We start from the raw sequence: 18,069 nt of genomic DNA, 5'->3' as shown, positions 1-18,069 counted from the left end.
CGAGGCAGTATTACAAAACAGTGGTTTCAAAATGACCTTTTGAATACTTTCTAATGGACACAGTAGGGATGAGTTATGTTTCATAATTTCAAGTTACTATTTTATGACAATATAACTCTTGGATGAACTACAATTCATATTTTTCTGAAAGTCAACAAACATATATAGAAGAAAAAAGTCAGCCTCCTGTTACTCAACTATATAGAAAAATAGAAATAATGCTGTAATATACCCCAGGGAACCATATCAGCTATATTTAATAATTACTGTCTTATGGACGATTTTTTTACCCCTACCATCGCCACTTGTATTATTCCATCTACAAGCATTTCCATATGTTATCTCAAAACGTATGGGCTCTTTTTTGTTAAACATAGAGTACCATTTTCAAACCTAAAAAATTAACAATAGTTTGCTAATATCAAATACACAGTGTTCAAATGTCCAATTTCTAATAAATACATTTTATTTTTACAAATTCACAATAAAGGTCAGACATTTTAATTGGATATGTCTTTTTAAAGTGTTTTAATGTATTTTTTCTTCGTACTTCTTTCTTTTTTCTTCTTAGAATTTATTGAAATATCTGGTCCTTTGCTTTGTAAAATTTTATTTTAGATTTTAGAGATTGCGTGCACCCTTAGATATGATTTTAAATGTTTCTCTGTCCTCTATATTTCCTGTAAAATTGTAGTTGGAACAATAGATTTGATGTGAATCAGTTTGGGGACTTTCTCCCAGGTGGTATGATCTTAAGGACACATGATATTTGGTTATCTCTGTGGTGCTGGTAGACTATAATCATAGCTTAGAACCACTGATTAATTAGGAGCTGCAAAACTGTGATATTGTAATTCTATTATTTCTGCTTAGGTTATTAGTTGGAATATTTAAATGAAGAGAAATTCCTCATATAATATTTTGTGCATTTAGATACAGTCAGAATACTGTTTACAAAATAATGAATTAGTTCACTGACATGCCCCAGTGTTAATAAAATTAGTTCCTCTTAGTATCATTATGAATTCATAAATTTAAACTTATTGGGTGTGTTTTATTCTACTGCAACTTTTATCCCTACTGATATTCAAAATTTCCTATATTTACAGAGCAGAAATGTCTTAATATTGGCTACCAAGAACATTTGATGCAATTCTAGCAGTCTTTTATATTTCCTTACTCTGTGGGCTGACAAGACATACCAGGATTATCCTTGTTTCAGATCTGGAATAAGCCTTTTCTTCAGAGTCCTGGATTCTTACAGTGGGAAATATCTTAAGACCACAGGCTGTGCTTAGATATGTGCATTGCTGCTGAGATGGTCATTGTTTACAGGCCATTGGAAAGAACTGGTAAATTTATAACTATGTTGGCTCTTCTTTGTCACTCTCCTCTGTCAGTTTGTTCATTACTTTTGGATATTAAGCATCTTATTTCTTTTCCCCTTGACTCTTACAGTGGTATCTGTTGCACTTATTTCCTCTCATGTTCCTTTTAGTTTATTCAGAAGTGATTTTTCTTCTATTTCTAATTCTTTCCTGAATATAATTACATTTCTGAATTTTAAAAATTCTTGATTGTATTGCTCTTTCATGCTATTTATGATTTTATTAATGTTTAGGTCACTATGAAAAGTCTTATTCTTGTTTTCTTTTTCTCTACTGGGCATGTTTTCTAGAATATTCTCACTATTTATACCATATTCACATTGTATTTAAGATTATTCTACTCTTTGGTCTTTTGTCCTTATATAATATTACATATGATTCAACTATGACCCTCTTCTGTTGCTCATTCTTAAATGGATTCAGGTTTGGGGGTATGTATAAGGGAAAGTGGGTGAGTAAAGATGTTTTCTAGCTTCACTGCTCTAGAGCTCTTTACTCCTAATATTTGTATAATGTGCCCTCAGTTATGGCCTTGCTCTTTCCCCAAATTCCTGGGCTCTGTTCCCCAGGTGACTTCTACATGGACCTCTTCTCTGCCTTTTTGTCACTGTTCCTTTCAGTTTGAATTCTGTTCTTAGCATTTCCCTCTAAGGAGAGGAGCTGTTTTTGAAAGAAGTCTTGTCTGTTTTTGTTTATAGGGTTGAGATTGCTCCAATTCTTTAGACTTTACAGTGAGCCTTTCTCAATGTGCTCCCCAATCACAATTTGTAAAACCCCATTAGTTTCATTGACTATTTTCCTATTAACTGGACTGCTTTCCCAGGTATTGTCTGTTGTCAGCCTGGGAGTTCTCCTGTTCTCAGATCCTGCTGCTTCCCCTAAATTTTCTTAAGCAGGTGCTGATATCCTGCAATTCTTGGAGCTGTGAATGGGTTGTCTTAACTTGTATCTTAGGGTTCATGGGGAAAACTCATCCTCTAATTTTGCTGTCGGCTTCCATGGATTTTTTGTTTTATTTTGTTATTCTCATTGCTCTGTCTGTTTTCATGGAGAGAGTTGCAGTTATTAAAATAATTACCACCACCACATCACTGCCTTCCTCTCACAATTCCCCACAGGAGTGGTAATTTGATTTTTAACCCCAGATTTCCAGCTTCCACACATGGCCTTCAAAAAGCCATCTGCCTAAGGAAGTACTTCACGAGCAAGTTCTCTTATCCCAGGTTACCCTACATCCACTTCTCAAATGAAAGTCATATTTATCTCCCATACCCAGTATTATTTTAGAACATTTTGCCAGAGTCAGAAAAATGAAAGGGTATGAGACTTAGAGATATTTTAAAATACTGGTATTGAGAAACCAACTAATGCACAGGTCACAAAACCTTTGGCATGCCAGGTAGTCTTTAATTTACCTTTTGATAAACATACAGGAATATAGGACTAATGGATTGGTCAGTTTATAGACTATAAGAATAAATTTTGACATAAGATCAAAATGTGACTTTGCCATATATTTAGTAGGATATTAAGAAATAATACAATGACTGCTATAACAAAATATGTGATCAACTTTCTCGATGTTCATATGCTAAAAAGAGTAAATAAAACTGATGATAATTCTTATTTTATTCTATCAATAAGTAATTTCATCCGTGGATACACAAACCAATTGAAGAAAAGGGGGGACCCTTCAAAGATGCATTGCAAGTAAATGATTAGTTTATATTTAATAATTATTTACCAAGTGCGTTATCTTGTCCTATTTTTAAGCAACCATGAACCTGTAATAATTGTTAGGATAATTCAACCCCAAAGAAACTTTTTAATATTTGCAGCCTTACAGTCACAATATCATACATATTATAAAATATATATATATTATATTGCATATTATAAACTAAAACCATTTTCAAGTATAAACATATGTTACAGTGTGATGATATGGAAGAGGTGAAATAGAAATAAAAATTTAAGAAATAAAATTGACAATATAATTTTTTAGGACAGATGATAGTAAATACCACATTTATATGGCTTTTAGACATCATTGCATAAAGTGTGATGTAATAATTTTAAAGTGTCACCATTTAAAATTCACCAGAAATTTTATTTTTTGAATCTAAATAAATATACTATTTAAAGACAAACTTTAAAGAGTAAAAGATACATCAGCATGCAAGCAAAATACTTTAAAAAACCAATAGATCAGTTTTTTAGTGTTTTTATTTTGATTTGAAGGAGGGGTAAAATTAGTGTTAATCATAGTTAAACATTTTTAGTGGCTTCATTACTATTCCTTAGGGTTAAGGAAGAGAATTAGGTAATGTTGGCTAAGTTTTGAAGCTATGATACAAGTCAGGAAATTTTGGAGGCTTCTTTGTGCACTTACTGTTACTTCAAGTTGTTTGAATTAACTGAACCTTGTTAGCTGTCCCTGGGTCCACTACATTTGGGTAGCCTTCTATTAGGGCAAATTTCCTTCTTACACTCCTCACCTTCCCTAACGTATCCTACCAGAATCTGTCTAACTATTACACACTTGGTCTCATATTCTGAACTAATTGATAGTCAATACTTGATAGTTGATAAATTTATCAATACTTGATAAATCGGTAGTCAATTTATCCCCAAAGCCAGATTATAAATCCATGTATCAACATGAAACAATGAAAAGAGCCACCAAAGTGTGTGGACTAGGGTCAATCCGATCTGAATTTTAAAAAAGACTCAAAGTTCAGTATAAAGGAGAGATTTGGGGGGGGGGTGTTGGTGATGGGGAAACTCTTATTAGTCTTTCACTGTAATCCAGAAAGAAATAAACAGATCTCCTAAGCCTGGTGGGGGATATGGAGTGATGTTAAGAGCTGAGAAATAGACGAGTAAAAGAAATCATAATACTTGGTGATTAATTGAATGTTGAATGCATTTTCTTCTCCTATATTATCTGATTAAACAAGAAAATAGGAGTTCCCATCGTGGTGCAGTGGAAATGAATCCGACTAGGAACCATGAGCTTGGGGGTTTTATCCCTGGCTTCTCTCAGTGGGCTAAGGATACGGTGTTGGCATGAGCTGTGGTGTAGGTCGCAGATGTGGCTCGGATCCTGCGATGCTGTGGCTGTGGCATATGTGGCAGCTGTAGCTCTGATTAGACCCCTAGCCTGGGAACCTCCATATGCTGCAAGTGCAGCCCTATAAAAAAAAAAAAATTGTTATTTATGTTAAACAACACTTTTGTTTCTAGACATCATCTCTAGAAAGATTTTCCACTCTATGCTAAGCTAAATGTTTTAGAGTAAATAATTACATATAATGTTGCTAATTTTCCAGAAGCAAATTATGGCAGATATTTCTGAGGTCATAGATAGGAGAAGATGCCTGGTTTAACCTTTCAAAAATACTGCAGTATGAAAAGGGGAATTTTAAAGAGGAATTTTGGAATTATGACACAGTTTTAAAAAAAGCTATTGCAAGAAACTATACTTAAATGAATTTTAAATAAAAGGATGTTAACTTTGAAAATACTTTCTAATGCTGACTCACTCACTTCATCAAATACCTCCTATTTCTGTCATTTTCTTTTTTTTTGTTTTTTTTGTTGTTGTTTTGTTTTTGTTTTTGTTTTTTTTTTGTTTGTTGTTGTCTTTTGTCTTTTTAGGGCCACACCCGCAACAGACCTACATGATTTTATTTACTTTTTAAAAAGATTTATTTGATTGCTCTTTTAAGAAAAGGAATACAGACCCATGGGAAGCAGAAGAGTGTGGGTGATATTAAAAAAAACAGATCATGGTGGTTGATCAGGGCAGTAATAGTGTGGGTAGAAAATGTGTATATATTTAATAGTTTGAAGGCTATGTTCAACTGATTTCTTTTTAGTCTGGATGTTTCATATCAAAGAAAGACATAATTTAAGAATAAATCCAGTATTTTGGGCCTGATCAAAGGGAAGGATGGAGTTAATATTTGCTGAGATGGCCAAGACTAGGAGAGAAATATTTGAAGGAGAAATATTTACTTTATCTTTTCAATGTGTTAAGCTTTGGATACCTGTAGAAGGGACATGTAGGAAGTTGGATATGCATAGGAGAAGTGCATAGGAGATCTTCAGGAAGGAGCTAAGCATCTGGAGGTTGTCAGAATTTTGACTGGTGTGCAATGCCATGGGTCTGCTCAAGCTGTTCAAAGGAGTGGGTGCATTAAGGGAATGGGTATACTCCAACATTCAACTCTATCTTCTAACTTTTCTAGTAATTTTTTTTCTAAAGGAAGCATGACTAGACACATTTTAAAAATATCCTCTTACTGTGCTTTAAAACTTTGAAATTGCTTTGTCCTTAATATATGAATGCAAAATATATTCATTTTTTCCTAAAGATCATGATTAGATTTTTTAAAAAATACCCATTCTCTTTCATATCTTAAATTGTACCACTTTCCTGTTTTGTTTTGCTCTCTATCATACATTCTGTTTCTTAATCGTGGTCATATTTTTTCATACTCTTGGCGTTCTTCCTCTGTACAGAGATCCTTGATGAATGAAAATGGCATTATTTTAGGTACTTGATGTGGATTCCCTCTACTGTTGTGAATGGAAGTTAATTTTCCTATCTTCTCTCTTAGAGTGGTAAGGCTTATTGAAAGTTATTTTGACAATGGAAGGGTTTATGATTGATCAAGTTCCCTGACAAGTAATGACAGAGATTTCAGAAGTTAAGCTAGGGGCATTAATTACCAGAATGATCAGATTTTACTTTGGTGAGCCTAACCCCAAAACTGTTGCTTTTATTTCATCCTTCCAATTCATTATTTTCTTTAGCAAAGCAACTTTTATTTTATTTTATTTTGTCCAGAGATTAATTCCATACTGTCTATTTAACTGACAGGAATGTGGAATGAAACACACATAGACAACTGTTCAACAGCTCAATGAATGATGTCCTGTTCACTCTCACTTTCTGTGGTGCATTTTCCACGTTACCAATTCTGAACATGGTCCTCTGTGTAGCTGGTAAATCAGCCCTTCCCTCCACTGTGATCCATTTCTGTGAAATTGGGGCTACAGTATCTTCTGTTAGGCTCCCTTCTCACTGTGTTATCTATTTCTATGAGCGTATTGCCTTTCAGAAAATTATTATGACATTTAGCTTTATAATTATAGATGGAATATTAGTTTATGATTAAGAACTCAAGTAATGAATTTGGCAAGAATGTTCTCCAGTTTGCTTCCTCTAGTTATCAGCTTTGTGAATTTGGGAATGTTACTTAAGCTTAGTAAAAATATGGTTTATTTTTCTTTAGGTATGGGTAGTAATAATACCTAACACATAGAGTTACTGTTGGCATTAAGTAAGGAAATATTTATCAAGTCCATTTCATGGAGACTAGTACATGCTTAGTATTACTATTAACAATAATAACATGAGTAATGTTATTTAAAATTTTTAAATATATGGTGTAATGATAGCTTTTATAGTCTAATTTATTAGATTACCTATAAATAATTTTAATTCTGAAAACCGTTGCTTACATGGTTTAGGGAAAAATGTAAGTTAATAAAACAAAATAGCATATATGTGTATATCTTCATTTTATATATATATATATAAAATTTCATATTTCTGCTGAAAACATCTAAGAACAGCTTTAGGGGAAAATCACGTTGTATTTACAATACATTTTTTACACCTATATTTCTTTTTATAGAGTTTAATTTTTATAGAAGTTTTTGGTTTATAAAAAAATTGAATGTAATGTACTAGATTTCCCATATGGCCCGTACTCCACTCATACATAGTTTCCCCCATTATCAAGTTCCTTCACCACAGTGGTACATGAATTACAATTGATAAAACTGCAGTATTACATCATAATCACCCCAAATCCATAGTTTACCTTAAGGTTCACTCTTAGTGTTTTGTGCACCCTGTTTATTCATACAAATGTATAAATGATCTGTTTCAGTCATTAAAGTATCATACAGAATAATTTCACTGCCCTAAAAAATCCTCTGTGCTCCACTTACTCATCCCTCACTCCCCTCACCCCTGGAAACCCCTGATCTTTTTACTGTCTCCCTAGTTCTGCCTTTTCCAGAATATCATATAGCTGGAATCATACTAGTATGGAGTCCTTGTAGATTGGCTTCTTTCACTTAGTCATATGTAAAACTTCCTCCATGTCTTTTCAGGGTTTGACAGCTCCTTTTCTTTTCTTTTTATTTAAAAAATAAATAAATGTGGAGAAAACGGAACTGTTCTTCACCGTTGGTGGCAATGTAAGCTGGTACAGCCACTATGGAGAACAGTATGGAGGTACCTTAGAAATCTATACATTGACCTACCGTGTGACCCAGCAATTCCATTCATGGGCATCTATCCAGACAAAACTTTCCTTAAAAAAGACACATGTACCTGCACGTTCATTGCACCACTATTCACAAAAGTCAAGACATGGAAACAACCTAAACGTTCATTGACAAATGATTGGATTAGGAAGATGTGGTCTGTATACACAATGGAATACTACTCAGCCATAAAAAAGAACAAAATAATGCCATTTGCAACAACATGGAAAGAACTAGAGACTCTTATCTTCAATGAATTAAGTCAGAAAGAGAAAGATAAATACCATATGATATCACTTATATCTGGAATCTAATATACAGCACAAATGAACCTTTCCACAGAAAAGAAACTCATGGACTTGGAGAAGGGGGAGGGGGAGGGGTGGGGGTGGATTGGGAGCTGGGGGTTAATAGATACAAACTATTGCCTTTGGAATGGATAAGCAATGAGATCCTGCTGTGTACTGGGAGCTATGTCTAGTCACTTATGAAGGAGAATGATAATGTGAGAAAAAAGAATATATACATGTATGTATAACTGAGTCCCCATGCTGTACAGTAGAAAAAAAATTGTATTGGGGAAATAACAATTAAAAACAATAAATAAATTAAAAATTTTTTCCACAGGCAAATTCTATCAAACATTTATTTTTAAATGATTTTTATTTTTTCCATTATAGCTGGTTTACAGTGTTCTGTCAATTTTCTACTGTACAGCAAAGTGACCCAGCCACACATACATATATATACATTCTTTTTTCTCACATTATCATGCTCCTTCATAAGTGACTAGATATAGTTCCCAGTGCTACACAGTAGGATCTCTTTGCTTATCCATTCCAAAGGCAATAGTTTGCATCTATTAATCCCAAATTCCCAGTCCATCCCACTCCCTCCTCCTCCCCCTTGGCAACCACAAGTCTGTTCTCCAAGTCCATGAGTTTCTTTACTGTGGAAAGGTTCATTTGTGCCGTATATTAGATTCCAGATATAAGTGATATCATATGGTATTTATCTTTCTCTTTCTGACTTCACTCAGTATGAGAGTCTCTAGTTCTTTCCATGTTGTTACAAATGGCATTATTTTCATTCTTTTTTATGGCTGAGTAGCATTCCATTGTGTATATATGTACCACGTCATCTTAATCCATTCCTCTGTCAATGAACATTTAAGTCGTTTCCATGTCTTGACTTTTGTGAAGAGTGCTGCAGTGAACATATGGGTGCATGTGTCTTTTTTAAGGAAAGTTTTGTCTGGATAGATGCCCATGAATGGGATTTCTGGGTCATATGGTAGTTCTATATTTAGTTTTCTGAGGTACCTCCATACTGTTTTCCATAGTGGTTGTACCAATTTATATTTCCACCAACAGTGTAGAAGAGTTCCCTTTTTCCACACCCTCTCCAGCATTTGTTCTTTGTGGACTTATTAATGATGGCCATTCTGACTGGTGTGAGATGGTATCTCATGGTAGTTTTGATTTGCATTTCTCTAATAATCAGGGATGGTGAGCATTTTTTCATGTGCTTGCTGGCCATCTGTCTATCTTCTTTGGAGAAATGTCTATTCAGATCTTTTGCCCATTTTTCAATTGGGTCGTTGGCTTTTTTGCTGTTGAGTTGTATAAGTTGCTTATATATACTAGAGATTAAGCTCTTGACAGTTGCATCATTTGAAGCTATTTTCTCCCATTCTGTAAGTTGTCTTTTTGATTCTTTTATGGTTTCCTTTGCTGTGCAAAAGCTTTTCAGTTTGATTAGATCCCATTAGTTTATTTTTGCTTTTATTTTTGTTGCCTTGGGAGACTAATCAGACAAAATATTCATAAGGTTGATGTTCTCTTCCAGGAGTTTGATGGTGTCTTGTCTTATATTCAAGTATTTAAGCCATTTTGAGTTTATTTTTCTGCATGGTGTGAGGATATATTCCAGTTTCATTGATTTACATGTGTGTGTCCAGTTTTCCCAGCACCACTTGCTGAAAAAGACTATCTTTTTCCCATTTTATGTTCTTGCCTCCTTTGTCAAAGATTAATTGACCATAGGTGTCTGGGTTTGTTTCTGGGTTCTCTATTCTGTTCCATTGGTCTTTATGTCTGTTTTGGGACAAGTACCACACTGTCTTGATGACTTGGCTTTGTAATATTGCCTGAAGTCTGGGAGAGGTATGCCTCCTGCTTAGTTTTTGTTCCTCAGGATTGCTTTGGCCATTCTGGGTCTTTTGTGGTTCCATATAAATTTTTGGATTGTTTGTTCTAGTTCTAAAAAAATGTCATGGGTAATTTTAGGGATGGCATTGAATCTGTAGATTGCTTTGGGTAGTATGGCCATTTTTAGAATATTAATTTTTCCCACACAGAAGCATGGAATATCTTTCCATTTCTTTGAATCCTCTTTAGTTTCCTTGAATGTTTTATAGTTCTAAGCATATAAGTCTCTCCCGTCCTTGGTCAAGTTTATTCCCAGGTATTTGATTTTTTGGGGTGCAATATGTTATTGTATTTTTGGATTCCTTTTCATTGTTAGTATACAAAAATGTGACTAATTTCTGAATTTTAATCTTATATCCTGCTACTTTGCTGAATTTGTTTATCAGTTCGAGTAGTTTTGGGGTTGAGTCCTTGGGGTTTTCTATATATAGTATCATGTCATCTCCACAGAGTGACAATTTTACCTCTTCCAATTTGAATACCTTGTATTTCTTTTGTTTGTCTGATTGCTGTGGCTAGTACTTCCAATACTATATTGTCATTTCTTTTTTGTTCTGAACAATAATCTATTGTCTGGATGTGCCAGAGTTTATTTATACTGTTTTCTTGCAGTGTTTTCTATGGCAATTTACTCACAGTTTTTTTATGGTTGTTCAGTTTGCATTTTACCAGATCTAGCATTAGATAGATGTTCTTTTTTCCCATTGCTCTAATATTTCTCTATAACTATCTTTTTATTATTTATTATTTTATTTATTTACTTCATAGAAAATAGGCATAAGTAGGATTACAAAAGGCATCATGGTACTAATATTCAACATTAAAAGATCAAGATTCATTGAATTAGTTTAGAATCCAATGTATCAACTATCAGGGATCTGTGGAAGTAACCAAACTTTACCCAGTTTTCAATTGGTGAATTTGGAATAGTGGCAATTTTCTGATTTGTTTTCCAACAATTTAAGATTTTTCAAATACAAGTGTTAAAAAAAATGGTTCAAATATAATAATTACAACTGCAACAACAAAACCTATCAGACTCCACACAGGGAAACAAATAAAAGCAAAATGAAAGGCTAATGTGAGTTATCCTGGAACCAACCCTTGTAATGTCATACAGAGGTTGATTATAACTTTAATTTCCTTTTTTAGTTTAACATTCTTCATGGTCAACATAAAAATGAAATAGAAGACTTATCAGGAGATATAAAGGAAGGATCAAGCTCCCAGAACCGCAATGACAGAGTGATTTATGAGTTAAGAGCAGAGGTAAGATACTGGATAAAGAGTGATGTACTAAAACATATCTGAAGGTTATTAAATGATATACTGTTCTAAGAAGTATAACTGAGTAGACATTGGTTGCTTTGTGAAAAAGAATGCTGCTGAAAATCAAGACTAATATGTCAGTTTACATCTGATTTAAAATGCTGTGGAATGATATTTGTTCAACACTACAGCTGAATTAACTGAATGTTATAAAGACAAATCATTTGACTAATACTCACATAGATGATATGTCTTTCTGTAAATAAATACTTATTAAAAGTATTGCTTTTATGATGTTTCTGGATATCATGTGCTATAAATATCAGGAACAATGACTTGCAAGATTTGTTACATACAGTTCATAGTTGAATTAGCAAGGCTGTTGCCAACTAGCAGTAGACAGAACCACCTCACTTTTGTTGTAGTTAATTCCTCTCTTACAGGTGTGCTGAGTAAAGCCATGGAAACATCTATTTTCCATTCCCACCATCACCAACAGCAAATTAATTTTTACAGACTGTACATGCTATTTTCTTTGTCTTATTGATAAAGGAGGAATTATCATCCTTAGAAATAGGAGGAGGTAGAATTATTTGCACTTTATAGAACATTGTGTTAGTGCATAGAAGTAGGAAGTCAGAAATTATATATTTTGTAACAGGTGATTCTGGAGGATGTCTTAGATACAAATGTATAGGAACAATTTAGAAATGGAAATAAGTTAGAAAATATAAGCTGAGATAAAAGTAATTTGTATTAGAAGACTTCTTCCTTATAAAGGTCTGTAAAGATGAATTCACACCAAGGTATGTTTTATATTAGATAAACATAAATTTATAACACAGTATGTTTGTTATCAGAGGAACATAGTGCAATGGAAAATGTCTAGATTTGGGGGCAAATTGGCACCATCACCTACTAATTACTTCATTCTGATCAACCCCTTAAGCCTCTCTGAGTCTCTAAACAAACTGTAATAATGGACATAAGAGTAATACTAGTTACCACACAAGAGTTTTGAAAAGATTGCACATGTCAGGGGAAAAATTGTCTGGAAGAGCACTTTACTCTTGGGAATTAGCTGAGATGTTCTGGACAATTAGCTCTTCCCTTTCCCCATCAGCTATAAGTCCTGTAAGGCTGAGGAGGGCATGTGGAGAGATCTATGATGAGAAAGACTCAACTGTTGGGAACTACTCTTCCTAACAATTAAGTCAAAGGGAAAAACCGATGATTGTTAAAGCTTTTGTTTTCTAAGAGGAACCAAACCATGAGGATGGGTACCACTTTTCCTTGCCCCAGAGATCTGAGAAGCATTTCAATTAAGCATTGTACACCAGGATGTATACAGGTGTATTTAGGAATTAGAGGCAGATACAGAAGAAGGTACATATGGCTGTTATTACTCTCCTCAAAAGTTGCCTTATATCATCATTTTCAGGACACTTTGGGAGTCATGCAATACAGGCTCTCTGATGCACAACCATTTTAAGTTTGGTGTAATGAAAAGTTCTGAGACGCATTTGAATAAGCTATTTCACATCCATAGAGTGCAATTATGTTTCTTAAAGTAGGATACAAACATTTCACCCACCTAAAGAACTCTACCACAATACATTCAAGCACTATGATGCATGATTTTGCTATTTTGAAATTAGTGAAGCACTGAATTCTGAAAGCAAATGTATGTGTGAATTGGCTATGTCTTTTACTGTATGCACTTGAATGCTGTATATAAAATTGAATTAAATTGCAGAAAGAAGTTTTTGTTGAAAAGAAGACAAATATTGGGACAAATTCTTATAGAAGGAGTTCCCATTGTGGCTCAGTGGGTTAAGAACCCAACTTAGTATCCCTGAGGATATGGGTTTGATCCCAGGCCTTGTTCTGTGGGTTAAAGATCCAGCATTGCCTCAAGCTGCAGCATAGGTCACAGATGCGGCTAGGATCTGGTGTTGCTATGGCTCTGACATAAGTCTGCAGCTATATCTTATAGAAACAGTGAGTGTGTGTGTTATATGTGAGTATATGGGTTCATTTAAATTTTAAATTAGCACAGAAGCTACCTCCTTTCCTTGGAAGATGTAACCACTCTGTTGACATTATTTGCACTGGTTGTGTTTAGGTCTTAAAATCATATCATGATTTTTGGTTTGCATAAAAGTCATTAGGTGATTGCACCATAATTTAATTAAAAGATCATCTATTTAAAAAATAATTTTACTTTTATTTTTAGATATATAACCAACACTACAGTAAACATGCACATGCACATACATCGTTAGACATTTAAAAATGGCTCAGGGTAAATTCCTAGAAATGAATTTATAGCTTTTTCAAATAATGTTTATTTTTTCACAGACTGCCAAATTGTTCATTAGAAAAAGTATATCAATTTACATTCTCACTCACCTACAGTGTATAAACATGCTCCTTCTACAGCCAAAAGAATATTATTGTTTTTAATATTTTCCTAGCTAAGTCAAAAAGATCATTTTAATTTGTATTTTATTGACTTAAACATACACTTTTGGTTGTTTGCTCATTTTTATTGGTGTAATGTTTATTATAATAGCTAACATTACTGAGAACTTAATATATGTATATATATATCACATACATATTGCTGGGCCACTGAAATATAAAATCTCATTTAATAGTTTAGCACCCTAATGATCTGTGTATTCCTAGCTACATTTAATTGTAAGAATCTTAGAGAACTTACCTTGAGACAAGTTTATAAAATATCTTTAGATATTATTGAGATAATCTTTTACCTATGTTCTCATTTAGTTCTGTTGCCAAAACTTGGCCTCTGTCCACCAAGGCTGAATAGAAATGTGGAGACTATTTTGAGTGAAGGAGGAAAAAAAAAAAAGCTTTTACTGCTTTGCCAGGCAAAGGAGGCCACAGCAGGTTGATGCCTTAAAGCCCATGCCCTCCTTTGGAGAAGAAATGCAGAGAGTTTTATAGTCTAAAAGGAGAAAAACAGTTTCAGATAAGAATCAGGGTTGGGGCATTCTTCTTTTCTGAGGGAATCTTTGTCATCCTCAAAGTCCTCAGGAGATCTCGGCATGATCCTGGTGGTGGTCTTCTGGTTTATTGCCTAGAATAACAATACCTGAAGAAAGGGCATATTTATCAGAGATCAGAACAAACTAGGACATTTCCTAAAATACATCATGCACTAATAATCTTTAACCCACAGGCAATTGTACTCAGGGTGCCTAATCTTTAGCTTATGGGTGATTGTGTTTAGGGTGCAATTAAGCCAGGGAGAAGTGCAAGGAAGGGCTCCAAGCTGTTCAATTTTAAAGTATTCCTTTCTAAAAGAAGCATAAGGAATATAGCTTTTCTCTTAGGTGTATAAGATGCTTATGTTGTTATGTGTATCCCTTGAGAGGGAACCAGGATCCTGCCCCAAGGCTGTACTATTCTTGCCTAACTCTTCCTCCCTTGTCTTTGCATCCACTCCCTTCCCCAATGAGCAACTGTCTGAACCTGCCCCTTGGAACTCAGGGAAGGCCATGGAGGCTGAATGAGGCCCTTTTCTGAAAAGAAGAAGTGGGGGACATAGAAAGGCTTTTGTGTCCAATAGCCCCACAGGGCCCTGCTTGTTGCAGTTCCGATTTCTGAGAGGTGTACACTGAGGCTCAGATTGTTCAGCAGGTTAGGGAATTTACCAAGGGTCATCCAGTTCATGAGTTGAATCCTAAAGCCACATGCTGCCAGTATCAGTACCTGACATTGCCACGCTGTCCTCATCCTGTGAGTTCACTGAAGCAAGGACTCTAGAAATGTGATAGCTTTTTAGACAATATTATTGGAATTTTTAAAAATAGTATTTTCATTTCATATGTCACAATTTTCTAACCAATGATGGTCCCCACATATCATGGAAAATTTTAAAAACCTTTGTTACTAACACCCACCAATTTGATAACAGTATTGTTTCCATATGAGGAGTGTATATTATTTATTTCTTAATTTGCCCAGTCTCTTTCAGTAGTTTGATGATGATCTTCCTATTTTGGAAACCTGATTGATCAAAGAAATTCAAAATGCAGCTGTGATTAAAAAAAAAAAAAGACCTCAGAGGATTTAAATAATTGACTCTCTTGGCCAATGTGTAATAAGGTGAATTCTCTGAGTGGGAAGTCATTTGATAAATGAATATGTCTCAACATATGCATATATGCATATGCATAATGGATGGATTTGATCTTTTCCCCACGTTTAAGATCAAAACCTCTTGAACTGGAGATGACAGTTTATTAGAATGGAAATAAACTGGTGTCCTGAGTGAAGAAATCATTACCTCTTTCTACAGTCTGGTTGCTGCTTGAAAGCAAACTCATAATCAGGAAACACTCATTTTACATTGTTTAGGCCAAACTTTTGGGGACAGACATTTTCTAAGTGAAAGTAAATAGTTTTTTTTTTTTAAATAAATATTGGATAAACTATCACCAACACTTCAGTTTTAAACTTTCAGGAATTTTAATTTCTTATTTTCTGGTTTCTGCTTTTCTCACCTATCTACACATTTATATTCTATTCTTGTTCCATTGTGTATTCCTGCCTCCTTTGTGGTAGATAAGTTGACCATAGATGTATGGGATGTAGAGCTATTGGATCCCCATCTTGCTACAGGAAATGTATATAATACAACAAAATTGGAAAACAACTTGGGGGGATTTCCCAAACAGCAGCTGTTATGTGATAAGAAATAGCATTCCTGGGCATTTCTCTCAGATAAATGAAAACTAATATCCACACAAATCTTATACAGGAATCTTTAAAGTAGTTTGTAAATCCCAAAACTTGAATGCAAGAATGCTACCTTCAATGGGTAAATAATTAAATAAAGCATTACAACCATGATACTCCTCAGCAATAAAATGGAATGATTTCTTGATCCATGCAGCAATGTGGATGGATTGCCAGAGAAGCATGTTGATTGAAAAATACCAATCCCCAAAGATAACATAGCCCATTATTCCATTTATATTATGGTATTCAAATGATAAAATTTTAGAACTGGAGAGTAGATGAGTGGTAACCAGTAATTAAGGAGTGCTGGGAGAGGATCGTGTGTGGCTATGAAATGGCAACATAATGCATCCTCGTTGTGATGGAAATGGCCTGTATTTTGACTATATTATTGACATTGGGTTAAGCAACTGTAAAGTTGCAAGATGTTATCATTGGGGATAACTGGATAAAGGGTGCATAGGATTTATTCTGATCATTTCTTTTCTTTTCTTTTTTTTTTTTTTTTTTTTACAGCCACACTGGGGTATATGGAAATTCCGGGGCTAGGGGTCGAATCAGAGCTACAGAGCTACAGCTGGCCTATACCACAACCATAGCAACACCAGATCCTTAACACACTGAGTGAGGCCAGGGATTGAACCCGCATCTTCATAGATACTAGTCGGGTTCTTAACCTACTGAGCCACAATGGGAACTCCTGTTCTGATCAATTCTTACAACTGGTTTAGCATGTATAATTATCACAAAGTAAAAATTCAATTAGGAGTTCTCATTGTGGTTCAGTGGAAATGAACCCAACTAGAGCCATGAGGATGCAGGTTCAATCCCTGGCCTCGCTCAGTAGTTTGAGGATCCAGCATTGCCAAGAGCTGTGGTGTAGGTCACAGACCCAGATCAGATCTGGCAGTGCTGTAGGCCAGCACCTGTAGCTCTGATTTGACCCCTAGCCTGGGAACTTCCATAAGCCACACCTGCAGCCCTTAAAAAAAATTCAATTAAAAATCTCAATCTCCTCTCGGCATGTATGATAAGTTCCACCCTTTCTATATAACTCCTCTGAAAATATGCATCCTTCATTTTATTTCCATTTTTGGAAGCTGAGAGTCATGGATCCAAGTTCTTATCCATCACTGCTTTGCTAACTTTCTATAGACTACATAGGTTTTCTGAATCTGTTTGATTATCTGAAAAATGATGTTTCAGTAATAGCTCATCTAAAGGATGAATTCATCTGCAAAGGCAAAGTACATTATGTGTGTGTATGTATCAGGTATGCAAGAAACATGTCCCCCCACACCCATCATTCAAATTTCATTTAGTACATCCTATATGGGAATGACAATCCAGGATTTTATATTAGTAACATGGTAGATAATTCTGTTTTGTCCCATAAAGACTTCAGAATACTATGTGAATGTATACCTCTTCTTCTCAACTGAACTTTTTGGAGTTTAGATGTTATAGCAAAAATGCATTGACCAGAGTTTCTGGAGCCAAATAGACTTCCAATAAATATTTGATGATGCCCATTTTAGTGGGAATAATCTAATATTTTGGCTCCAAAATTAAACTGTAAGATCTTCCAAAAAAGTAGGATATCTTTCCCATTCCTGAATCACCAAATGTCTTACAAATCTCCCTTCTTGCTTTGATGATTAGGCAAATTTTGATGATTATATGGACAAAGACCATGAAAGTCTTGAGCTGGAAAGAACCTATAGGTATGGTCTAGTCCCTCCTTTCACAGATTCCCTTTCTGATGTTAGTGACTTACTCACAGTGGGCTCTCCCGGTTCTAGATTAGTTTCCCCCTCCCCATGCCCTTGACACACATTATCTCTGATACTTCATTGGGATTAAAATCTTTTCCCATAGTACAAGAGAATGCTTTTTAAATGATTTCTTATTCTTCCTAATCTTAATTGAATACGATATGACATAAATAGAAGGAACCAAGTGTATTCATTTTTCTCTCTTTCAGAATGTCTATATTTACTTACTTTTAAAATTCTGCTTCCTAATTAAGAAAAAAGTCCCAGATGGGTAACATGTCAAATTTAACTTGTGATTATACAGGT

General features: G+C 34.6%; 1 protein-coding gene across 1 annotated transcript in view; it reads left to right on the top strand.

Moving 5' to 3' along the window:
- The window catches only part of CCDC102B (coiled-coil domain containing 102B), a 245,136-nt gene that overhangs the window by 73,202 nt on the left and 153,865 nt on the right, over nucleotides 1–18,069 (top strand). Inside the window, exon 5 of the mRNA XM_021099354.1 lies at nucleotides 11,099–11,215. Coding sequence (XP_020955013.1) covers nucleotides 11,099–11,215 — 117 coding nt within the window. The remainder of the gene's footprint in view (nucleotides 1–11,098; nucleotides 11,216–18,069) is intronic.

This window comes from Sus scrofa, chromosome 1 (genome assembly GCF_000003025.6).
Source record: "Sus scrofa isolate TJ Tabasco breed Duroc chromosome 1, Sscrofa11.1, whole genome shotgun sequence".
Taxonomy (NCBI): Eukaryota; Metazoa; Chordata; class Mammalia; order Artiodactyla; family Suidae; genus Sus; species Sus scrofa.
This window is presented reverse-complemented; position numbering and strand designations above follow the sequence as displayed.